At 39.1% G+C, this 25,756-nt stretch overlaps 1 protein-coding gene across 5 annotated transcripts in view; it reads right to left on the bottom strand.

Annotated features, from left to right (window-relative positions):
* PDE7B (phosphodiesterase 7B) overlaps positions 1-25,756 on the bottom strand; it is a 359,458-nt gene that overhangs the window by 137,973 nt on the left and 195,729 nt on the right. The window contains exon 2 of one of the 5 annotated variants that reach the window (XM_052645649.1): positions 21,881-22,459. The exons of the other annotated variants lie outside the window; for them this stretch is intronic. Coding sequence (XP_052501609.1) covers positions 21,881-22,118 — 238 coding nt within the window. The 5' untranslated portion in view covers positions 22,119-22,459. The remainder of the gene's footprint in view (positions 1-21,880; positions 22,460-25,756) is intronic. 5 annotated transcript variants of the gene reach the window in all.

The raw sequence follows: 25,756 nt of genomic DNA, 5'->3' as shown, positions 1-25,756 counted from the left end.
AGTCCAAATTTTGTCTCACTAGCTGTGTGGCTTTAAGATGACTGTCCTAAATGCTTGGTGCCTTCGTTTTCTCATCCACGTTATACGGTAATAGGATTTACCTTGTGAAGGTGGTGGAAGCATGAGGACACAGGTTAGTTTATGACCACACTGTAACCTCTGAGGCTGTAAGCTTTCACTCCTCTATACTCTCACAGACTCTTGCCTTCTATCACAGCAAGTTTCACAGAGTATTTGATTATTTCCATTTCTGTCTTTTCACTGGACCATGAGCTCCTTGAGGGCTGGTTCAGTAATGCTAATATCCCATGCTTGAGGTCTGGCAATGTACCAGGAACTGTACTAACTTACATAGGAGAAGACTGAGGACCAAGAGGTTAGACACTTTGCCAAGAATCACATGTAATAAGCAAAAGACTAGGATTCAAAGCTGGGTATGTTGAATTGCATTCTCAATCGCTGGCCTGTTGTATCCTAGTCTTAGTCATCTTTGTACCCCCTGGGGCCTGGTGCAATGCCCAGCATGGATTAGATGCTCACTTAATGATTACTGCTTGATGAATAGGTTTGTTGAATTTTACCCAACAGGTGGTTGGGTTTGATTACATCTCATGTGACCTCTGTGGGCTATTGCTAAGTAGCTGAACATGTTGAGAGGTACTTTTGTCCTTGTTTTCACAACCTCTTTAACTTTCAGATTTGACAGGTAAGGGTATCCTTCTTCCTTAGATGGGGGAGGAAGAGAGGGAGAGGAGTCATTAAAGGTTAAGTTATTGGCTTAAGGATTCCTGATTTTAGACTAGTTCTCAGGCCTCTCTACCTAAAACAACTATCCTTGAATTAGTGAAGAATTTCTTATTCTCTTGATGAGACTCCCCCATAAACAATGTTATTAACACTAGCATTGATTCATTCAGAAGTAAAGCTATTTGTTATGCTACTAGCTAATAAATGAATTTACTCAAGAGGAAAATAAAAACAGAGGGTGGCAGTCAACCTCATAGCATTTGTCTCATTCATTTACATTCATGCATTCCAGAAATCATTACCGAGCATCTACAATATTAAAGGCAACCACCATGCACAGCATAATGTTCTTGGAAATAGTATGACAATCTTCCTGCTGAGGTTTGCCCTGAAAGAGCAACCAAAACAACTCAGAGGACTTTACTTTCTCTTTTTTTTTTTAAAAGAAGTAGAATGTATGAAAAGAATATGTATAAAGTGAAAAGAACCCTAGATTTGGAATCAGAAGCAGAGAATTACAACCCCAGCTGTGTTACATAGTGGTTAAAACCTGGACTTTACTGAGCACGTATTTAGTGACAGGTATTATTCAAAGCCTTCTTATTCATTATTATTATTATTAAATATTAAAAACAGCTTTATTGAGATTCACTGACACAAAAATTGTATATATTTAATGTATGCAACTTGATGTTTGGTTATACATATACATGTGAAATGATCACCACAATCAAACTAATTATTATATCCAGTACCTCTATCTAGATACCATTGTGTATGTGTGTTGAGAAGATTTAACTAAATCTATCTTCTCAGCAAACTGCAAGTATACAGTATAGTATACTGTCAGCACCATGCTGTGCATTAGGTCTCTAGATTTAGAAATAACACTTATTCAGGAAAAAAAACTCCACCAAAAGGTTATTAGCTAAGGAAGGAGGGATTAATTAGATATTCATTTTTATCAATTAATTTTAAATAATTATTCATTTTGGTTCTGATGTATTATAATTTTTCAGGCTAATATTTTATATCAGAATATAAGGGTTTGAATTGTTATATAGTGTTTCATGCTCAATTTCTTGATTCCAAACTGCCTTGTAAATTCTCAGGAGGAAGGGGCTGTAATTTGTAATTTTTTGTGTGTCCCTCTCCAGGTATGGCAGAGTTCTCAGTTTTGGTAGATGGGCAATGATGAATTTATAGCAAATACTTTCAGTAAAGTGATATCTAATGTCCCTAACATCATCATCATCACTATTTTCTTAATTGAAAAGTAAGATTTTAGCCTTTTATTTATGAAAGCGGTTCATTTATTTCAACTGTGAGGTGAGAGCTAAAATCTTGAATGTGAAATAGTTATGAAAACTGAAAGGCATGGTTTGGGAAGATTAATCAAGTGGACTTTAGGATATTACTCAAACAGCCACTATGTTCTTGGAGTTTGCATAATTAAAACTGAGAAATTTATGCCTAGCGCCTTGGTTTTTCCTGCTCAAATGCAGCAAAACACCACCCTCCTCCTGCCCCCAGCCTTGCCAAAGTTGTCGTTCTGAGCTTAAACCAAACATGGGCTTGGTTTCAAGTGACTGTGCCCTCCTGGCAAGGTTCCATCAAAGCTCAGGTCTCCACGGCTCACACTCTGGCTGGCTCTGGTGCAGAGAGAGGAACGTTTACATCTGCATAGCAAGTAGGAAGGTGTCTTTTGACTCCACATCCAGGGATTTGATTAATTCTGTATAATTGCATTGAGAAACTCCAGAGAGATCAGAGCCTGGGATGGCATCTGCATTCATTCTTCCATCTTCTCTCTGCCTCAACAATGAGTCACTTCTATGCTGTAAAGTTGCTATTAGACCACCTCTGGTCCAAAGCACAGGTCAACTTGACATGTCAGCACTGCTCAGGCTGAACAAGGGCTCCGGGTGGCTCATTCATAATTCATGCATCTGAAAAGTGGATTATGTGTATTTAGGTTGCTCACTTCCCAATCGTATTTCTGATACTTTCATAGCAGAAACTAAAAGCCTTTATTCTATTAAATTATTTCTTAAGTAAATCACTCTTTTCTTTCAAATTAGTGCTCTCAGTGGAATTCATTTTGGTCTATAGATCTTTAAAGTACGTAGACAAGATGTAGTATGTTTTTATATGCATTCTGTAAAATATCATCTATGAAAAAGCCCTCTTCCCTCTTCCCCTCATTCCATCTTTCCCCAATCACATATTTTGTGGCATGCATGCGTGCTAAGTCGCCTCAGTGGTGTCCAGCTTTTTGCAGTCCCGTGGACTGTAGCCCTACAGGCTCCTCTGTCCATGGAATTCTCCAGGCAAGAATACTGGAGTGGGTTGCCATGCCCTCCTCCAGGGGATCTTCCCGACCCAGGGATTGAACCCACCTCTCTTATGTCTCCTGCACTGGCAAGCAAGTTTTTACCACTAGCACTACCTGGGAGGCTTTTTACAGCTTGAGAGAACACCAACTGATACTTGAGTGATAAGATGGGAGGAATATAAGCTTCCAAAAACTAACACTGCTCAAAAACTTGGAATATCATATACTAGGGCTACAGCAAGTTGTCCATTCTGAACTGGGATAATTATTTTACTAACCCATTCCTCTAAAAGCAATTAACCAGATATTCTTTTTCTTAATTCGCTTTGATTATTATTTCTTCCTTGCTGCTGAGTTCCCAAGAAATAGAATTTGGAGGTGGAATAGAGACACAGTCTTTGTTCAACAAACATACTGGTAGTTTCAGGTGTCTTTGGACATTTTGGGGAAAGCAGATATTATGTGATTTCATGGTGCCTTTGTTGCCAGTTGAAGATACTAGAAACTCTAAAATCTTATGAGAAACCTAATGGTTTTTCTTCAGCATAACTAGAAGACCTCAAATCCTGCCAGTTACGTTAGGAAATGAGCCATTATGTTGATCTCCTCACAAAACCCTGTTTCTGAGAAGTTTCTCAGCTTTGTGGTGCTTTGGCTAGGTCTACTGCTTGTCAAAAGTGATCAATCTTGATTCCTAAAAAGTTGTGGCTAGAATTCTAATGGAAACATGTTATAAACTGACATTTTTTTTTGTCTGCAGATATCATATCACTAAATTCAAGTAAAATACTCTTTGTGATTAAACAGGTTTTTGATGTTGAGTCACCATTCATACCATAAATAGCTGACTACTCAAAAATGAGAACACAAGCCTCTTACATTTTATCTTATTTTAGCTAAGGACTTAGTTGATGACTGAATACAGGCAAATTCAATGTGCTTTTAGAAATTACTTTTGCATGTACTTTGACTCAACCAAAACTTAAATCCCATTTCTTTACCCCAAATCAATCAGAATATTTTGACAATTGCATGATTAGAATAATTAGTTTTTACTTTATATGCTAATGTATAACAGATGAAAATTTGATTAAAAATGGTAAGTAAAGGATACTTTTAAGATTGTATCACTGGAATTGCAAATATAACTAGGCCAAAATCCTGTTCTATGACTTTTCTTCCCACTTTATTTATGACTCAGAGTAATGCACCTTGGATGAAGGAATGCAAATTAAGTGCTCCCTGTTTTTTCAATGATAAACTAAAAGGCTACCTTACTACTTCTGAGTAATTATTAGAAATAAGAATAGTGTGGGATAATAACCATTAACACTTACAAAGTATTTACTACACACTAACAATTTGCTAATGTCTTTACAGGGACCATCTGACTTGATCTTGCACATAATGCAGTTTCTATTGTTATTTTCATTTTACAGAAAGAAAAACTGAGGTCCAAGGAGTTTAGTAAAAATAAAAGCAATCTAACTCCAGAGCCCATCTTTTAACCATGATAATGAAGTAAAGGGAAATATCCCCAATGATAGGACCAAAGGGGGTATTGGGTAGTAGGCAATTATTAATTTTTCATAAGATGAAAAGGAAAGAATATAAACCCTATAAAAATGGAGTCTGTTCCCCAAGGAGTTGAGAACTGAAGGCTCCCTGAGAAACGAGCCTTTATGATCTTTAAATTTCAACTTCATGGGGCAAGAGCAAACATCAGCAGTGACTATAGACAGAACTCAACAACCTCAAAGGTGGGTCCAGAGACCTCTAGAGAACATTATCTTGATTCCAAGTCATCTTACAGTAGTTAGTGTACTGCATGCTTGGTCTGCATGTATCTCGGTTGGCCCTTAGTTCAAGCTTGGTTTGCAATTGAAGTGCAAAGTTATTCAACTTACTTAACTTGACAAAAACTGATAATATAAATATATTGCAACAGTTGATAATAAAGGGCTTGCCTCGACCTTGGCAACCTGTGAGGAAGAGCAGCTCAGCTCTAAGAAGGTAGAAGATACAGTAACAAGTCTTTCCAGTGCATTCAATCCACCCCTTTCTATTCTCTGTGCTACATTCGGCATTATCTTGCTCAGGCCTCCTTCTTCCTTTCTAAACTCGACTGTTCTTTTTCGAAAGCCCAATTATGCTTTCTCTCATCTTCTACTCTTTTCCTTACTTATTTTGCAAGATCATTGTCCAGTATATAATAATTGGGCAAAGCAAAAGCCTGTTTTCTTTCTAGTATTAATTTGTCCCGACACACACTGGTAACCCTCCTTGGTGAGTTTTATTTGGCAGTGGTCTCAGAAAAGCTGTCTGGACTGCAGCTCTTCATACAGTGACACTCAGCTACTCATCACTTTTGGACTGAATAGGAATAAATCCACTTCTTTTCAATACTTACTGTGCTTCCTTGAATACAGTATTTATCTCTTAATCTGAACATATACACTTTTTTCAATTTTCTGAATCCATGGGAAATATTAAAAGGGCTTTCACTGAGCAGAATGTTAGGTGAAGTATGGGAAGTGGGTTCAAATAAAATGAAAAATGCATTCAGATATTAGTTACTCTGAACTTTTAATACAACATGTATGTTTTGAGTATCTACAGGGGTTCATATGCTGGGGAAACATAGATGAAATAAAGGGCTTAGCTTGGGCACTTAAAGTAAAGAGTAGCAGGTAAAAAGTCCAGTAAAGCCTCAAGAATCACTCATGTGTTAATTAGGACTCCTTACTGATATGTATTTAATTACAGCCAAATGTCTGGCATGACCAAAGGCAAATATAAAATCATTTCTACCATCTAAGAGGAAGCATTTGCTTCTTAATTTTTCTCTTTCCATATTAATGATTATAAAAGCAGATACACCCATTATGAGATTAGTAGAACTGTTGGATGTCCCAGTGGCTATAACCTAACTTAATACATTCGCAAGAACTGAACCCTTAGCTGAAGCTTGCATTTCCTTCCTGAGGTTACACACTTTCATTCTCACTCCCACAGTTATGCACATATTCTTGACCCTTTTTTATGTCTGACTGCTTAGGTCAGACCACCCCAAAGTCACAATTGGGCCACCTCACTTTTGTCTCCCCAATGAATAGTCTCTATGGGACCATCTTTCACTGAGAAAGTCTGTAAAACTTCCTCATTGTAATGAATCTGTATAGCTGCATATCAAACTCCTAAGTAGGACATCCTCCATTATCATACAGGGAGTCCTCATCAAAACTTGTTCCACATACTTAAAGCCAGGAAAAAAAAATTTTCAATGAATGTTGTAATCATACTATTTTCCCTTTCATCCTGCCTGCTAGGAAGTTCAAATCTCAGTTTTGCTCAATCACTTTGTATATTTATTCTCCTTCCCTCCTACTTTACTATATGGTTTTTATCTTTTATCCAGACAGGATGTCTTTGTATACTTATGGCTTATTATGACCTTGTTAGAAGCTTACAAATCTTTTTAGAATTAGATGTTGTATAAATAAGTTCTTCTTAACATTTTTTATTTTAAATTTATACATAATTGCAATATTGGTCTAAATCTTGATTTAATCTCTTACCTCATCCTCTGAACAGCTCATACATGTGCCTTTGCTTATGACCTAATGGTTGAATTCCATAATTCTGGTTCTGAAGTTTTGAAAACTTTTCATAGGGGAATATATTCTGTGTGTTGTGTTTATCTAACCAACCCATAAATAATCTGTTGTTGTGGAATCGAGGTGGTGATGCCCAGAGAAAAGTGATAATAATGATGATTGGAGTCACTGAATACTTTGGTATATTTTAGGTAGGCTAATATATCTTTTAGCCTATTATCAAAGACATGTTGTAGCCATAGCTTAGTTGTCAAGATTGGGAAAGTTAAACTTCAGGAAGCAAACTCCTTCTGAGACAAACCAGAGTTAGTTTCTACATCTTATTAACAGTCAGCTTCATCCAAGATTTATAATGCACTGAGCAAGCTGAATTGGCTATAGGACCAATTTAGAAGCTCTGTGTAATGTCTTTGAATACCTTAATGTTGACATTAATCCATAATTCACAATTTCAGGATATGCTTCTTGGGGGGAAGAGAGGAGGGCTGGGGCAAAACAACAATGAGAGAGTTCAAAAGGGTGGAAGATGCACTCGGGGTATTTGGATTGGCACTGTAGCTCTCGCGGATGCTTGTGATTGCTTATCTGACTTATCTAAACTGCTGACGTCAAAAGAATTAGGCTAGAAATCTTATGATTACAGCTTTTCTTGTGATCTTTTCTGGTATTTCCTGTTTCCTGTCAGGCCAAATATACTTCGAGAGAGGGTTATTTTGTGGCATCTCACCGTTTCTGCCTCAGCGAGAGCCCGAGATACAAATAATTAAGAACAACATCAGAAAACTCTATCCACTGCCACCTCCCTCATAGTCACTGACATTTCTTTTTAAACATCAAAAAAGTTTCTGTAATGATTCAGAGTAGGGTCTAATTTTTAACGGAACAAGGTCTATTGTTCATTAAAAAGAAGAAGCCACTTCAATTATGTTTCTATTACCTTATTTGGGTGGTAACCAGCAAGCAGGCTGTGAATGGTACAATTCAAGCAGCCAAGAAGGCTTCAGAGAGAAAGGAGAGAGTTTCAGAGGAAAAGGAGGAAAAATGGCCACGAAAGGCTACACTCTTCCTTTGCAAACACAAACACCTTATAGAAGCAAGCAAGAAACAAAATGGATGGTTAAGGATGAGCGTCATCAAGTCTCGCCTAAATGTAGCTAAATCTTCTACTTGCTTTCTGAACTCCACACTGATGTTTGCAAATAGAGCCTGAGAGATCAAGATGTTAATCCTCAATGGTTTATTGGCAAATGTACTACAGACCTAAGCTACCAACAACCAGATGCACTGGCTATGTCTGGCCCACCAGTCCCCAACCCTGAAATTCTATCTCCGAGTGACAGGCAGAAAGAAGCAGAACAGAGTCACAGACATATTTCATTTATGATGGTTTTTAGCAACCATCTCTTATTTATCTTATATGTAACTTCCTTTAACCTCACCATCCTGTTTAAATTCTCACCTCTAGTATTCTTTTCTGGTGAACAACTGCTCTTTTAGTGTACTGCAGACACTCTAGATGGGGAAATTTACAAAGAGAGGGCTTGGAACTTGCCCACAACAATTTATAGTTGAAAACAAGAAAGATACCTGTATACATATACACCTAAGTATGCATTTGTTGGTAAATTTATAATTCTTGCTTCTGTTTAAGATGGACAACACACACTTACAGAATGCAAGCACAGAGATGCTGGCACTTGGGAGTGAAAAGGATAGAAAATTAGATTTAGAGAGATTATCATGTAGAGAAGTTTGGACCATGGCAGAAAGCATGGCTGAGTCAACAGCATGGCTGCACATCAAGGAACCTCGAATTGTTTCCAAGTATATTGGGTAACCTCTAAGTACGTCAAACTTTCTTACCTAAGAAAATGCAGAGGTGGCACTTTCTATTATACAGTGCAAAGAATTCTCTGCTTTCCCCTTAGCATTTTTCAGTAGTTTTACAAAAGTTAAGATCTCTTGTTCATGTGCACTCTGGTCCTTTTGATATTATGTCTTCATTTTTTTCCCCACTACTCTTTACGCCAAACATCAGAGCAAGTTAACTTGATTAATCTTCATTTCTCAACAATTTCTTGTGCTTTTCTGCTTCTGTACCTACATTCATATTAATTCCTTCACCAAGAAAGTCACCTTGTCACATCTTGTTGAGATCTTAACTATTTTAAAGACATAGCTATCATGACCAGTCCACACAGAGCCTTTCTCACTACAGAGATGGGTGAGTTAATGTCCATTCCTCATGGAGTATCTGTCACACTCTTGTATTTGAGTAAGTAATTCTGTCTAACTCAATACATTATAAGCTACATAAGAACTGAGCTTTTCTTGTACATTTTCTCATCCATCCCGCGACACATAGCCTTGAAAAAGTTATTTGCTTAAAAAAGTCATGGCAACCTGAAGACAGGAAGAAACATAACTTGGCAAAGTAAGAGGGATAGAGTGTTCTGAGACTGGGAAGATAAATTGTGTCAGGTTTTGAGTTTGGGGAGAAGATGAGCATGACTTTGAATCGGAGGTCTGGTTAAAAGAACTTCAAGGATGTAAATTCTTCAGAACAGGGTGGTGTCAGATGGGATAGGGCGTTGACTTAATGATTTGTGTATTATTTCTCATAAGATGCTATAGCACTTGGGAAAGTTGGTTTGTAAGTTAAAGAAAAATATTTACCATCTCAAAATTTTCAGTGAACACCAAACTGATGGTTAGAAATCATCGGTATCCCTACCCATGTCCAGCTCTCCACCAGCCCCTGTTGCTAGAGTGACCTTTCTAAAATGTAAAATTTATCACTTCCCACTAAAATTATTTGAAATCTTCTCACTGCCTGGAGGAAATATTCCTTATAAAGGCAGAATAAGCCCTTGGTGACCTGCCCCCAGGTTTGCCTTTCTAGTCTCATTATTAGAAGTATTTCTCATCTTCCTAAAATGCTCATTTCTCATGACTTGGCATTACCAGAATTCCCTGCATTTTATTCTACTATTTCCTTTTTCTGAAATGTCCTCCATTTCTTCTTCATTTGGAGAAATGTAATTTACTTTGAATGGTACCTCAAAATAACCTCCCCTCTGAAAGCTCATTTACCACCCATAATTCAGACAGAGTCAATCACTCTCTTGTGTGTTGGGACTGACTTTGTGTAGGTATTTTGGTGAGCTCAGTCACTTCAGTGGTGTCTGACTCTTTGTGACCCCATGGGCCACATCCTGCCAAGCTCTCTTCCATGGGATCTTTCTTTCAAGAATACTGGGGTGGGTTGTCATGCCCTTTTCCAGGGTATCTTTCCAACCCAGGAATCAAACCCATATCTCCTGTGTCTTCCCTGTATTGCAGGTGGATTCTTTACCACTGAACCACTGGGTAAGCCCAGTGTAGGTCCCTCCAGTGTAACATATGTGGCCTACTTAGCTTGCTCTATCTGTCTATGCCTGTTCCCACCTATCCATCTATTCATCAATTTACCTCAACTTTCTTGGTTCATGAATTTTTATTTTTTAAGGAACCAAGACTGGCACATGATAATCACTTAAAAAAAAACCAAAAAGCAAAACTTAGTTAAATCAATAGACTTGGTCCTTCTTTAGCATTTCTACAGAGTATTATCTCTACTATATCTTTTTTTTTTCTTTTTTTTTTTTCTACTATATCTTAAAAGATATGCCATTCTACCTCAATATCAGTGACTTGTTTATAGACCTGTATTTTCTAGCAGGTTGTAATCTCATTTCATTCTGCATTCCTCCCAGGTACAGTAACAATGCTGTGCACTGAGTAGACACTCAGAAGATAGTTGTTCAATTAAATAATTGAATAAACCTAGAAATTTGAATCACTTACTTCCCTTTCTGAGTATCTTGAATAAACAACCAGTAAATGTAGGTCTCAATTTCTTCTATTTCTAAATGGGGAATACATTCCCATTCAACTGATGCTTATTGTATTGTAGAATAAGCTAAATACTTGGACATAATATTGAAACATCATTTTCCATTCTGTGACCTCCTAGAATGTTTCTAATTATTTTTGGAGTGTTTGAAATATTTTCAAAAATGTTTTCAATGCCAAATTTGTTTTAGTCCAATTTTATCTGTTCACATTCTAGGTGCATGATCACCAAATCAAAGAATAGGGCATTTAGGATTAAAGAGGGTAGAAATCACCTGCTTTAGAGTTTATAAGTCCTGTGAATTCACAGTTCTTGATTTTATATACTGATTTAATTGATGAGGAAATATTTTCTTTTGTTCTATTGTAGAATTAAGTACTACTCCAAGAAAAACATCACAGAACTCCACTACTATTCAAAAGAGGTAATGAGGGCACAAAAGATGTATCTCAGCGTCAAGTGAGGTATAGAGAGGACAGAGAAGGAGAAGCAGTATCAGCTCCCAAGGAGGAGGCAATAATGGTTCCTGTTGCAACACTGGAAAAAATAAGGACCCCTCTTATAATATGTAGCTTTCCTGCTCTTCATACCAGTACACTTCTCCCAGTGCCCTCCAACCTAATCTTCTCCCTAGGGGCAAGGTGCAGAGAAAGGAGAAAAAGAACTCTCAGAAATTTCCAATTTGTACATTCAAGCAGTGATAATGTATCAGACCTGACCTGAGTATAATGCCTGTATGATTATGACAACAATTTCAATTTGCATTAGATATAAAACTTCAGCTTTCAACGGGGAACCTGATCAGAAGAGTGTGACTTGTAGGCATCCTATTTCATGAATTATGATCATTCAGTTGAACCTTTCTGTGTCAGAGTTCTGAGATGGTTACTGAAGTGCATGAGCATATTTTAAGGGAAAGAGGGAGGGAGTAGAAAGGGGAGAATGACTGGACTCAGCACATGCATGGGAATGTAACTAAAATAAATAATATTGAGTAGGCAGTTCTCAAGTACAGGGCTCAGCACCTGGTAGCTCAACTAGTGCATAAAGGAGATCACATTTTTGGAAATAGATCAATGTGATTTTTCTTTTGCACTCTCTTGTGTGTGTCTTCCCCATCCACCTCACCAGAGGCATCCACTGGGTATGGTTAGGAATACTGTAGCAAGAGGGAAAAGAGAAAGCAGGAGTCACTATTCATCATTTCATCAGAGTAAGGCTTTTTGTTTTATTTGTGTGTGTGTGTGTGTGTGTGTGTGTGTGTGAGTGAGTTTGTGGCAGAACAATAATCTTAAGCATTGGCTTTTGTGAAAAGATAAAGTGAAATGAAGTCCGCTCAGTCGTGTCCGACTCTTTGCGACCCCGTGGACTGTAGCCTACCAGGCTCCTCTGTCCATGAGATTCTCCAGGTGAGGATACTGGAATGGGTTGCCATTTCCTTCTCCAGGGGATCTTCCTGAACCAGGGATCGAACCTGGGTCTCCCGCATTGCAGGCAGACGCTTTAACCTCTGGCACTCTCATTTATCAGATCTCACTGAGAGGTAGGCTGTGGATATGGTTTCTTGTCTCTTCAACACTGAAGCTTCCTCCTCTTGGGAAAGGTGCTATGGCACAGAGTAAGGCCATCTACTCCTGACACGCTGGAGAATTGTAGGGAGGAGAATCAGACAGAGCCCAGTGGTCGAATGGACATGGTTCCCTGTCTCAGATGGGCGCTTTGCCTTGTGTGTGGTTGAAACGTTCAGATGAATGTGTGGGAACCTGAGACACAGCCACCAGGGTGCGCCCTGGAGAGGAGCAAGGGGAGGGAAGTATTTATCCAAAAGAAGTCACTTCATCCAGAGGAAACTGGCCACCACCTTGTTAACTAGTTCAAATTTCCTTACCCCGAATTAGGGTGGGTTCAAGAGGAAGATTTGATTAGGGGAAGAAAAGAAACAGGGTACATTTATTTTACCTTTGAATGTAGAAATGTGAGATCCCTGTGACAAATGTTTTTAACAGTGACTGGTTTCCTCTTTATTTCTGTATGTGTTTTTGATTATGCTTCTTATGTTTAGCTACTTCCCTGGTGGCTCAGATGGTAAAGAATCTGCCTGCAATGCAGGAGACCCATGTTCGATCCCTGGGTTGGGAATATCCCCTGGGAGAGGGGCAACCCATTCCAGTACTCTTGCCTGGAAAACCCCATGGACAGAGGAGCCTGGTAGGCTACAGTCCATGGGGTCACGTAGAGTCGGACACTTACTGAGCGACTTCACCTTCACTTTTCACTTTCATGCATTGGAGAAGGAAATGGCAACCCACTCCAGTGTTCTTGCCTGGAGAATCCCAGGGACGGGGGAGCCTGGTGGGCTGCCGTCTACGGGGTCTCACAGAGTCGAACACGACTGAAGCGACTTAGCAGCAGCAGCAGCAGCAGCGCGACTAACGCTTTCTTATACTTGGATCCAATTTTTCTGCAGTGACCTCATCTTTCTTCCTTATCCTTGGTGCCCTATGATTGGCTCTACCTGTTCCCTTCTCTTTTCTTTCTCAGTCATTTTCTTCAGAAAATTCTAATTTTTGAATGAAATTTTTGTCAGAGATCCTCTAAATGAGTGTTTTGGGGTTTTATGAAGTGCTCATCAAGTCTATAGATTTCTGTGAGATTTGTGTGCCATGCCAAGAAAAAAAAAAAGAATGGAGAAGGAAGCAAGAAAGAGAATCTTGTGCTTTGGCTTTAATTCCAGAAGTTGAGGAATGTTTGGGGATTCAATGGGGAAACTTCTAATGATTACATTATATGTCTTATTACCCTTGACTATTTAATTTTCTTTTTCAATACCTTGACCAAAGATCTGCATTCATTCCCATTATATCTCTCACCTTGATTTTATTTTACAATTTTTTGGCTTTTCCACCTTCCAATTTCTACTACCAGGTACATGCAATAGCATGCTACTCAATATCTTTCAAAATTTGTCTTTTTATCTCCAGGGATTTTGTTTTCTGGAGTAGGCTTGGCCCCTTGGATGCACTTTTAAGACCATATACAACTAAGCCCTGCTTTGTCTTGTCGATTATGCTTTTCAATTGCACACAAGGCTGACTTTTAGGTTTTATCTTGTTACTAATGATAAAGATGGTAACCTATAGGTTCTTCTATAGTAATAGAAGGCTTCTCTGGTAGTTCAGTCAGTAAAGAGTCTGACTCCAATGCAGGAGGTGTGGGTTTGATCCCTTGGTTGGGAAGATCCCTGGAGAAGGAAATGGCAACGCACTCCAGTATTCTTGCCTGGAGAATACCATGGACAGAGGAGCCTGACAGGGTACAGTCGATGGGGTCCCAAGAGTCAGATATGACTGAGTGACTAAGGACACATAGTAATAACAAAATGCTCAGGACAGGGGCTCACTTTACAGTTTATAAAATATCATGCCATGTGTACTGTTTTAGGTGAGAAGTACTCTGAAGCAAGGGTCTTTGATAAGTTTGTAGTTTGAGGAAATTTGAGACAAGTACACAGATACAAATCCAAACTCTTGGAGTGACCTCAATATTTTCAGGCTTCCCCAGTGGCTCAGCAGTAAAAGAATCTGCCTGAAATGCAGGAGACATAGGAGACACAGGTTCGATCCCTAAGTCAGGACGATCCCATGGATGAGGAAATGGCAACCCTCTCCAGAAGTCTCACCTGGGAAATCCCATCAGCGGATCCTGGCAGGCTACAGTCCATGGGGTCACAATGCAAAGAATCCAATGCAACTGAGCACACACACACAAAGAGATTAAAGTCAATTCTAAATACAAATACATGGAAAGGCAGAGAGACATAAACAGAAAAACAAAGAACAAGGTCTACATTGTGAGTACATCCAGGCTAGTGCAGGCAAATCACAAGTACTTTGAGCTTTGCTCTGTATCATATTTTTGATATGGTGATACGTACCTACCATGTACTTTGAAATGTATTGATAATTAAAGAGAGAAAATAATCCCATAATAGAAGAGAGCACACACTTTCAGCTGCTTCTGTGAATTAAAAAATAACTTGGAGCTTTCGGTCTTTTAACAATAAAGTTTCTAATGTTTTCCTTTTAGAAATTAGATACAAAAGTCAATGTTTTGCTGTCCAGTGAAACTAGCCTTGTTTTAAAAAAAAGAGAACGAGAAAAAAAAGAAAAAAGAAGCTGTTTCTAGGCAAAGAGCAGAGAACGTGGGAATAACATCCACCATTCAGCTTCATCCCCTCAAAAGCTCATTTGTAGAAGCGGGTAAACACACACGTTCCGCATTCTATTTTTGAAATTACGTTGAGGAATATACAGAGTGTTATCTGTAAAAGAAGTAACTTTTGAAACTTTAGTTGATGTAAAATGTTCCAAGATTCATGAACAGAGTAATTATTCTAAAAGTATATAAAGCAGGCATAATTTACATGCATTTACTCTAAAATTTGATAATTATCAGTACATGACAACTCCTCTATACGAAAGAGAACTGTCTCATATGAGTTCTGCACATACTTTATACCTTTTTAATGGTTTTGAAATTCACTCTTGTGTATTCTTTTCTTTTCCTTTAAAAGCTGTAATGACTAATCCTGATCTTCTGCCAGAACATAAGTTTAAAAATAATTCCATTAAAAGGAAGAGCTAGAATTCATATTTCTTAAGTAATCTGTGCCTAGAAAAAAAGTTCATTCATGCATTTAATGGCAACTTGTAAGCTATTTTATTCCTTCTGATAATTTTCCTTTTTTTTTCACTTATCAAAGTGTATTGAGCAGCTGACATGTGAAAGATGCTAGGGAGGACACAAAGAAAATAGAATGTTCTCTAGATTCTCAAAAAGCTGAAAATCTAGGAGGGGAGGAAGAAAATACACATTAATTATAATAAAATAAAAAAGCGATTTGCCTGTGAAATAAATACAAAGAAAGTTCAGTAAGACTTCAGAAGAGAAAGGCATACTTCCTCAGTGACCTCAAGAGAGGCTTGGCACATGAGTGTGGTCTTCAGTGATGACAGGAATTGGGGATATGGAGGCAAGTAAAGTAATCTTAGGCATTTGCAATGATAAGCAGAAAACAAGTTGGAGACTGTGGGATGCTTGTCTTGTCACAGTGGAATACAAGGGCTTAGAGGGCAATAATGACAAATAAGGTGGGGAAAGTGAGCTACTTTCAGAGTGTAGAGAGCTTTGGATGCAGAATAATAGAATTTGGATTATCTTCATAGGCAATGGAAAATCACTGAATGATTTTGAAAGGGGGGTGTATTCTGATTTTTCTTTTGGTATTATTTATCTAAATGATGGGGGACAAAAAAGGGGCACAAAGAGAGTACTGGCATTGGAGGCTATTGGAAGATAATAGGCCAAACAACCTGAGGTTTAGCTCAGGGTCATATAATGGAATAGAAAGAAAGCAATGGGCATAAGTTGTTGAGGAAATAGCAGCAATATTGTTAATTATGACAGTGAACACTTATTGAGCATTGGGTAGGATATAGCTCTCTTTTAGGTACTTTTTAATATCATCTCATTTAATCCTCACCTTTTGCAGAGGTTGCTGTTTTAACTCCCTTTTTTAAAGGAAGGGAAATGGAGCTGCAGAAAATTGAAGTAATTTGTACAGTTTTCACAGTTCACAACAGAGAGGCAGGTCTTAAACTTTAAAAAAATCTCAACACTACAATGACACCCTGGTACTCTTAACTTATTTTATGGACTTGGAGCCAACTGGACTTGGAGAGCTGAAGGGAGAAGTTTTGAATCTGGGTTTCTGCGGGCGTGACGCCTCTTATGAAAACTAGGAAGTCAGATGAAGAGCAGGTTTAGTTCAAAGTGAGATGATGTGTCCCAGTTTTCATTCAATTTTGCACTCACATTTAAAGACTGGATTGACTCGTCAATGATTATCATCCAGTAGCTACAGACTGAGTGGCCTTCCCTTCTGGCTCAGTGGTGAAGAATTGGCCTGCCAATGCGGGAGACGTGGGTTTGATCCCTGGATTGTGAAGATTCCCTGGAGAAGAAAATGGCAGCCCACTCCAGTATTCTTGCCTGGTAATCCCACGGGCAGAGGAGCCTAATGGGCTACCATCCCTGGGGTCACAGAGGAGTCGGACATGACTTAGTGACTAAACAACAACAGCAAATTGAGAGGAGACTAATGTCTACAAGAACACAGAAAAATGTTATGGATTAATGTCAAGTCATCTACCGTTAAGACTAATTGATTCTTCAATCAAGGCAATTTGTCCTGCTTTGAATGAAATCATTAATAATGAGGAGTATTTGAAAGTATGCTTGAATTTTTTACTAGAGTTTTTGAATTTTACTGGCCAGTTTTTATAGCCAATACTTTGAGTTGACATAGAGGTCTAAACTGACAAAATGCTTGTTTTCAAAGTGAAGCTCTAGATGAAATTCTGATTCATAAATTCATAATTGTTCTTCTATTAAGTTTGATTGCTCCATGAATCTTTGGCACTTACCACAGTCCCTGGTATATATTACAGTCTAATAAATGCTCCTTGGTTTTATAATAATAAAAATTTCAGTCTTCAACATATTTAATGTATATCATGCTTGATACTGGAGATATTTAAAAATAGCTGCTTTGTCAATTTGAATTTTACTTTCTGGAATCAGTTAATTGTTTTTAGATATTTTCTCTTCTGAAGTCATTCGATTTTCAGGGCTCAGTATAAAGCAAATTTCTGATATTTTTATTCTCCTTGAAGACCGGACAAGTTATAATGGCTATGGGGAAAATGAATGCTTTTTTCTTTTTGAGGGAGGTGTATGTTTTATATATTTCTGTAACCAAAGGTTATTGAAATGGAAACAAGCTTAATGAATAAGTAAAACATAATATAAAATTTAGACCATAGATATCAAAATGAAAGGTAAGTTCCACAGCTGCAGAGCTTGCAGTTATTTGGTTGAATTCTGAAATCAAATTATTTATTCAACTAAGACCAAGTCCTGCTAGGGGATGTCTAGTCTTAAGCTGCTGACTAGAATCACAATTAGAATAATATTTGCACTCACAGCATTTAAGAAACCGTTTATTTATTCTCTGTCCTTCTTACTTCTCCCCACTCCCCTCTCCCCTCTTCTGGGCATGCTCTCACCACCATGCTTGAAAGCTTATTTTCTACTCATAATAGATGGGGCATCTCCCCCTGGGAAACTTCCCGGCACTGGAACGCTGACTTAAACCTGAAGCCCACAAAATGAGTTTAAAAATGTAAAGGAGACACAATTCTTTGACTTATTTTGCATGGTAATTTTATTTTTTCTGCTTGGACCAAGGTTTATCTTGCCTGCCGAATCCCCATGTGTGCTCATCAATATATAATCCATAAAACAATGTCTTGGTTTAAATTTAAATTACCCAGCTTGTGTCCTGATCACATTAGTTTTGTGGACTAGAGTTGGGAAGATTGAGATGGTCTGATTCTAACACAATGTGAAAGTCTGGACAAGTTGCTTAGTCTGTAAATTACTGTTTGTCCCATTTGTGTTAACTAGACAATCAGGGCATCCTTCATTTGCTTCATAAAGGGAAAATGATGAGTGTTAATAAGATTAAATACTTAGGTACAAGTTTAAGGAACTGAGATAAAACTCCAAATCTGAGCATGCCGATACATTCCAGAGTCCCTCTCTGGGGCAAGCAGCACCTCTGCCAATTGTCCAGCTCCTGGGGCCATGCCTAGAAGCACACCCCGAGATGTGTGAAGCTGAGACTCTCTCTCCCTCCTATCAACCCCCATTCCCTCCCCCAACCTATTTTTTTTTTTTAAGACCAGTATTCTAGACGTGGGGATGGGGGTTGGAGGGTGGAGGGGAGTGGGTGGGAAGGAGAGGTGGGACCAAATGAGAGAGTAGCATTGATTTGTATACATGACCTTGTGTAAAATAGATAGCTAGTAGGAAGCTGCTGAATAGCACAAAGAGCTCAGCTCAGCGCTCTGTGATGACATAGAGGGAGGTGGGAGGGAGGCTTAAGATGGAGGGGATAAATGGACACATGTGGTTGACTCAGCCTGATGTATAGCAGAAACATTAGCAAAGCAATTATACCTCAAAAAGTAAAAATTAGCACTTCTGTGCTATTTACCCTTTGGTCCTTTCCTGTTAATAAAGACTTAAAAAACAAAATCCAACCCATTGCTTTAAAAGTTGCATTGAGGTGAAGTTGCTCAGTTGTGTCCGACTCTGCGACCCCATGGACTATAGCCTACAAGGCTCCTCTGTCCATGGAATTTTCCAGGCAAGAGTACTGGAGTGGGTTGCCATTTCCTTCTCCAGGGGGTCTTCCCAAGCCTCTAGCAAAGATATTCCCATGTATGACCTCCTCTGTAGAACTTGCTTGCTCTCCTCAGGAGATCTTGTTCCTCTCTGTCTTCCACCACTCACAGTTCAGTGTACTTCATCTTAAATATTTCTCATGAAAACTTATGCATGCATTTATCTTTCCACAAATCCTTTTGTTTTCTCCCTTTATTACCTAAGCAAAATCTCAGAGCAGTTTTCTAGTTCACTTATGAAACAAAGTTCCAGTCTTGACTAAGAAGTATGAGTACAAATAATGATGTCCTTCACTAAGGAAAAGAAAAGCCAGAACTTTTACTGTTAAATTCAGCTTACTAAGAAACAGTGACCTCAGTCTCTAAAGTTCTCTACATTGTTGATTCTCTTCAGAATTCCTGCAGTTTCATGGTTTTTAGAAATGTAAACTTATTTATCTGTTATCGCACGCAGCTGAAATACACATAGAATGTTATGGTATTTAATTTTCCTGTTTTTTTGTTACGAGCATGGCCAACGTTGTGTACTAGAAATGCAATATGTGAAGTTCTTACAGGTAAAGAGAGTGAAAGAGAGGGAATATGTGCATGTGGGGGGTGGAGAGCAGAAAAGCCATTGCAAAGAAAGAGAGGTGTGAGCTGGATTTTGTAGGTTTAATGAAAAATTTCAGTTGCCTATGTCAAAAAGACATTCCAAGCATAAAGTAAGTCTCAGGGGCAATTTCTGTGGAGGAACAGAGATTATTCCATTTTGTCAAAGTATTTCTATATTGTCTGAAGATTCTGAGGCTAGGGTCAGATCTGAGAGAGACGGAGAGGGAGAGCAAGAGAGCATGAGGTTGCCTTGGTGTTTTTTGAAGAACCTTCTACTTAAACCCCGTACACAACTTGGAGCCAGTTTAAACCAAGTCCTTCTAAAAATAGAAAGATGCCAGGCTTTTGGAAATAATCTACACATGCTCTTGAGTCCCTCACCATCATGCTGGTAGGGTGAGAATGGTACAGAGCACTTGACGAGAGGAGGAAACACAGCCTCAGCAACAAGATGAGAGAACGAATAAGACATTTTGGAAAGTGAAGCAACTCGCCTTTGGGGCCTCATCATATGGACTCATGCTGCATATATGGATGAAAAATGGCTTTTTGTCCATATCAGAAACTGTGAGTCCATCGTCTCTTTGAGGCTGGGGTGGCAGGGAAGGAAGAAGAGAAGGCAAACAGGCAGCTTTTGGGGAGGTGCTGAATTATATCTTGCTTCCTGGCAAGCAGGACGAGGGTACCAGCAAAGGAGGGAGCAGCCTCCCTGGGAACCAGCATGGCCACTGATCTATATTCCACTGAGCGAGAGGTTAGGGGCCCGCAGGCACACTGAGACTCATTTAGCTCAACTTCACAACATTCAGAAATATGTAACTTTAAGTGATAAAAAATTGTAACGCTTTGTTTTCTCTCTATAGTATTGCTTTTTCAGGAATTAGATGCCCACTAGCACATAATATAAATAATAATATACACATATCTCTACAGACAAACTAACATCTGTTAGATTAAGTAGTTTTACCAAAGTTGTAATCTGAAATATGCATTTTAATCATTCACTAGACTGAAACAAACCAAGAGTGGTTAAAGTTGAAGTGTCATAGTTAAGTTTTCTGCCCAGGTGGGTTTTTCCATTTTTCTTGAACTCACATGAAATATGGGATGGCTTTAGCATTACCTCATTTTTTCTGACCAAGACCCATTTCCTTGGGCATCCATCTCCCAAATGCCACATAAACCTCAGTCTCATGGGTTTCCTTCTCTTTCCTAAGTATTCATTGTTTACTAGAGACCAACACTTTTTGTTTTTAATTCCTTTCAAATCTGTTTTCCTCTTGCCCAGAACATTATTTTTTAATAATGTTCTCTTTAAATAATTAGGCAAGTTAAAAAAGTTTCTGCATAAATGATTAAAAACAAAATTAGCTGAGTTTTGATTTCCTAGTCTCTTTCCATGAGAAGAAGAGGTAATTTTTGGTATAGCTTTTCCATCTAGTTCCCCATCTCTCATCACCAATGGCATGTCAGGATTCCACGCATCAGGCTAGCCAAGACTTCAAATGCATAAACACATGCTCACATTCGTTCTTCTAAAGTGAACCACCACTTTCCAAATATCTACCAACATATTCCCTAAGGAAAAGCACACCCTGCATTTTTAGTTGACGGTGTTATCAGAGTCTCTTGGGATCCTCCAAAGGGATCCTAGATGTGTTTATGGTGTGGTCCCCACTGTTAAAAATATAGTAAAGTTCTTCTCAATTGTCCCAAACACAGCACATTCTTATAACATGACAAAGCTCCTATGAATCATCATTTCCACATTTGTGAGCTGAATTTTCCTAATATCAATGGGGAAACTTGTATTATCGTCACTTGTCAAAAGGGGAAATTGAGGCAAGGCAGTGTATCAAGTTTCTCACAACATAAAAAATGTTCAGTTCAAACTCATTCTTGGGAACACGAATACATGGTTTACAGCCCGTAAACCATGAGAAAATGAGAAAATATATTTTACTTTGCATAAAGCATTACAAAAAAGCAACCTAAGAAGAATATTCTCTCAGAGACAACTAGCTTATCAACAAGAAATTGCAGAGACAGGATAGACAAAAAGTGCCCAATTTCTTCCCTTCCTTATCAGGACTGAAGCTTAGGAAATTTCACTTAAGCCACAGGACAATCAAATGACAGCTTAAGCCCAGATCCCAGATTTCTTGACTTTCCACTCTTCATGCTCCTCCTGCCACATCACTCTTAATTTTAAGATGCATTTCAATAAAAGAGCAAACATTCATTAATCACAGCCCTCGGGCCTTATGCTGTACAGTTTGCCTGCCTTCCTTTTCCCATTTTTATATCTTGGGCTCTCCAAGGAAGGGACTTGAAAGTCCTCAGACTTGGCCCTGGTACCTCTCACACCTCCCAGTCCGTTTACCTGGAATGCTGTGGAGAGCATCTTCATTCTCCAGAATGCCTCTCTGTTTGGTCGCCTGCAGCTCACTTTTGGATTTCCAGACCAGCTTTACCATCCTGATCATCTCTGGCAAGTCCCAGGGCAGCGGCCCCTGCTGGCACCCCGGCCGGCTGCCCAGGGGGGCGGGCAGCTCACCTTCTGGGGCCGTCCACCTTCTGCCCAGCTCTGCCGAGTGGAAATAGCGCTCGAGCACAGGCATTCTGCCCTGGTCCCCAGAAGAGGAGGTCGGGCTGCTGCTGCTGCTGCTGCCGCGGCGGCGGCGGCTGCTGCTACCAGAGGGGAAATTCTTCCCAGGCAGGGGAAGGCGAAGCCCCGGAAAATCCTCTCCAGCTTCGGAAAGGCAAGCCTCCTCCAGCCTGGCACAGCCCCCCTGTCCTTCCAGTCCCTCCACAAACACTGACGACGAGAGCGACTCACTTCCCAAGGTTTCTCACTGGTGAGAACGGTTCCTGTCCTCCTTCCTTAGAGAGAGAAAGCATTTTTCCCCCTCTTCTCTCTCAGGCACTGACTTCGCAGCACGTAATTAATCCCAGGCTACAGCTGGAACGACAGCAGAGGGGGGAAAAAAGCCATTGAGGTTTTAGCCTTTGCTTTTTATCTTCTTCCGATTTATTTGTTCTGTTTTCTTTTGGTGCTTGTCAAAGTTTCTCAAGTGGCTTGTTTAGCCCTTAAGGACTTCATGCCAAGAGGTGGGGGGCTCCCCTTTGCCAGCCTCTCAGAGGGGTACTCCAGAGGCCAGTTAGCTGAAGGTGTCAGGTAAGGAGTCACCCTCTTAGTGCAGGAAACCTAGAAGTTTCCGCAGCTCCAGCCCTCAAGGAGAAAACAGGGGAGGCTGAGCACTGGCAGGACCGATTCACAGCTGCTCCTTTCTGGAAGGTCTGGCTGGGGGCCACCTTGCCAGTCCACCACAGTCTGCACTGAGCTGGGGTTATTCGAAAGGTCTTGGGTTGCTCCCCAGGGCCACAGTTCACACACTCCCCTCCTCCATAACTCTCCCTCTCCGCTGTCACTTGGTTCTCAGCAAACTTAACTGAATTTTGGACTATTAGTCCAATCCCTTTGTAACCTCAGCTGCCCTTCGGCTGGAAGGGAAATAACAGTGAATCACACTCCAGAGCTAACTTTGAAAGAAGCGACTTGGGGAAGCATCCAGATCCTCATGCAAACGTGCGGTGAGGTTGCAAAGCCTGGACACATTATTTGGGATGGAATAATAATTTTAAAGCAGATCCATTGGAGACATAAATGACAGCAAAAAGAAAGTGTTGAAGATTCACTTTCCAGAGATAGAGTGCTGGGGACATGACATTTGGGCCACAAATGGCACCCCCCCCGACCTGACAGTGGTTGAGTTGAGGACAATCAGGGGCCGCCTGTCTTGGATCCTGAGGTTCAGAGATGGAGGCACTCAGCCTAGAAGTGAGAACTCGCACAGCAGAGGGGTTGTCCCCTGGAGCTAGTGTGAAAAGCCTTGACATAAATGAAGGTGAGGTGGTATTTTGCCAGCAAATTGGGTTGGTAGGAGCAATTTGAACTTGGACATTCACGTGGCTAACTCCTATTTTCTTGGGGAGGTCATTGTGACAATCCCATCTTTCCTTTTCATGTCTCAGCATTGCAAAGGGCTTTATTTTGCTTGGCATTTTATTTTGTTGATGTACAATCTGTTGCTCCTGTTCTGCTTTCCTTTTGGGGCTGTTTTATCACACAGTCATTTGCTGTTTCTTTAGGGGAGAGGATAAGGACCATTGTAGGGTGTGTATTATTTTCATCTCCCTCACCTCATGTTTTAAAAGTTGAAACTAGCAAAAGCTACTGTCATGTTGTTATTGCTATTATGATTATTCCTCTAAACCCATGGGTGAGAAGTTTAGTTTTCTACAGTGAATTAAGTGGCTTTTCTTTTTTCTGGATGGAAAAGTACACTGGCAAACCTTTTGTAATGGGTCAAGAAGGGTCAACATTTTTAAGGACAAGAAACAACAATAAAACACATTTAGGACATTGCTGCTTGTGAGTTTCATGATTAAAATATTGATCAAGCAGCTCTTCCTGTAACAACCAGATATTCATACAACCCAATTAGGAATCAATGACCCACTTATGAGAAAGATGTGCCTTTTTTAACTTCCTTCTTTGTTAAGAGATGAAGGGATTTAAGGCTCAATCTGACAGTTCTACCACTTTTGACAGCCCTCCCAGTTCTTATCTTACCCTTCCATCAGGTTGGGGGCATTCAAGCTCTCTAGAATTGAGACAATTTTATTTAATAAGCACATGTATGCTGCTGTCCTCTATTAGCATATTTCCTGAATAGTGTCTTATACTCACTCCTCAGTCACAAACTTCCTTGACATAACAACCGAAGAGTTTCCTAAGTGTTTGACTATTTTTATTTTTGTTCAGTTATTTTGTAATAGTACTTAGCATCAGGATATCCTGACCCTTGGAACAAAGGGGTTAAGAACAAAGAAAACAAATATATGATATAATATGTTACATACACTAATGTATTAAGAATATAACTCTTCATTGCATATTCCTTTCAGAATGACTTTTTAAAAAAATCCTAGGATATAGGTTTCCACTGTATTCTCTATATAATTTTACATATTTCCATGTAAAAATACCTTAGAGAAGTTACAAAATGTTGAATCATTGAACATGAACACTTCATAGTCAAAATAAATTAAGGCCAGGAAAATGTCATCTCAAGTTTTCATCCTCAAAGAGGAATCTTCTTCATGAGAATATTTGGAAATTAAAAATACTGTACAATTAAAAACAAAAATTCTCCCCAATATGGGATTATCTTCATTCCACGGTAGAAGTGCAGAAATACCACAAGGAAGGTCATTCTCATGGTATTTCTGGCTCACATAGAAACAGGAAGTACAGGAAATCTTGCGAGAAAGCTTGGCTCAGGAGAGTTTTGGCTCAACTACAGGTTCAAGAGATTGGGACAAACTGATGAGATGCTAGCACTTGGACTGAAACTACTTATCCCTCACAAATCTTCTAAAAGGTGGCTGTGTTCTATTTTGTAGGCTAGCATCTCTTTTATCTTTCAGATAGTTACTTTAGAAGAGCATGCCTTTAAACCTATGACTTTCCCCTTACATCATTCACCGATTACTATACCAGGGAAGGGGAGAAGGGGCTAATGGGAAGGATCTGTGCCCAGAGGACTTATAGAGCAAAGAGGTCTCATCTATGTGACTTGTAAGGATTCTTCTAAGTCTTAATATCAGTACTTAATATGCTACAAACAGGAAATTATAAGATAGACATACAAAATAAACTCTTTTTTTTTCAAGCATGTGAGTCAACCTAACTTTCCATGAAGAGGAAAGTAGCACAGTTCTCTCTTGTATGAAAGAAATGTCATGAGAATTAACAAAATCAAAACAGCTTGTTCCAATGGATTCCTAAAATATCAAACTTTGTTGTGTGTTTGCAGCTATAAAGAAAAGAACTGATAACCACAATGCTAAAGTATATGACCAAGAAAAAAGATTTGGAAACATAATGTTTTAGAACCTGGATCATCTTGAAGAATTTCTAGTGTTCTGGGGGCTCTTTAAAATTCTTGTGGATTTATGGCTGTTCTAGTTGATAGGCTGATAAGCCTTTATTATACATGACTTTAAAAATATTAACAATATTAAATATTTTTAATAATTCTAGAGAATGTACATTAAAAAATAGAAACAGAAATATGCATTCATTTCAATTTTAGATTAGATTCTCAAAGCTTCATTTTAGTTAATCAAAGTCTTCTCACTAAGGTATTTTGCAAGTACTTTAAATACTTATTAACTCCCACCCTGTTTCTAT

Source organism: Budorcas taxicolor, chromosome 9 (assembly GCF_023091745.1).
Source record: "Budorcas taxicolor isolate Tak-1 chromosome 9, Takin1.1, whole genome shotgun sequence".
NCBI lineage: Eukaryota > Metazoa > Chordata > Mammalia > Artiodactyla > Bovidae > Budorcas > Budorcas taxicolor.
The sequence above is the reverse complement of the archived record's forward strand: the minus strand, read 5'-3'. Positions and strand labels throughout refer to the sequence as shown.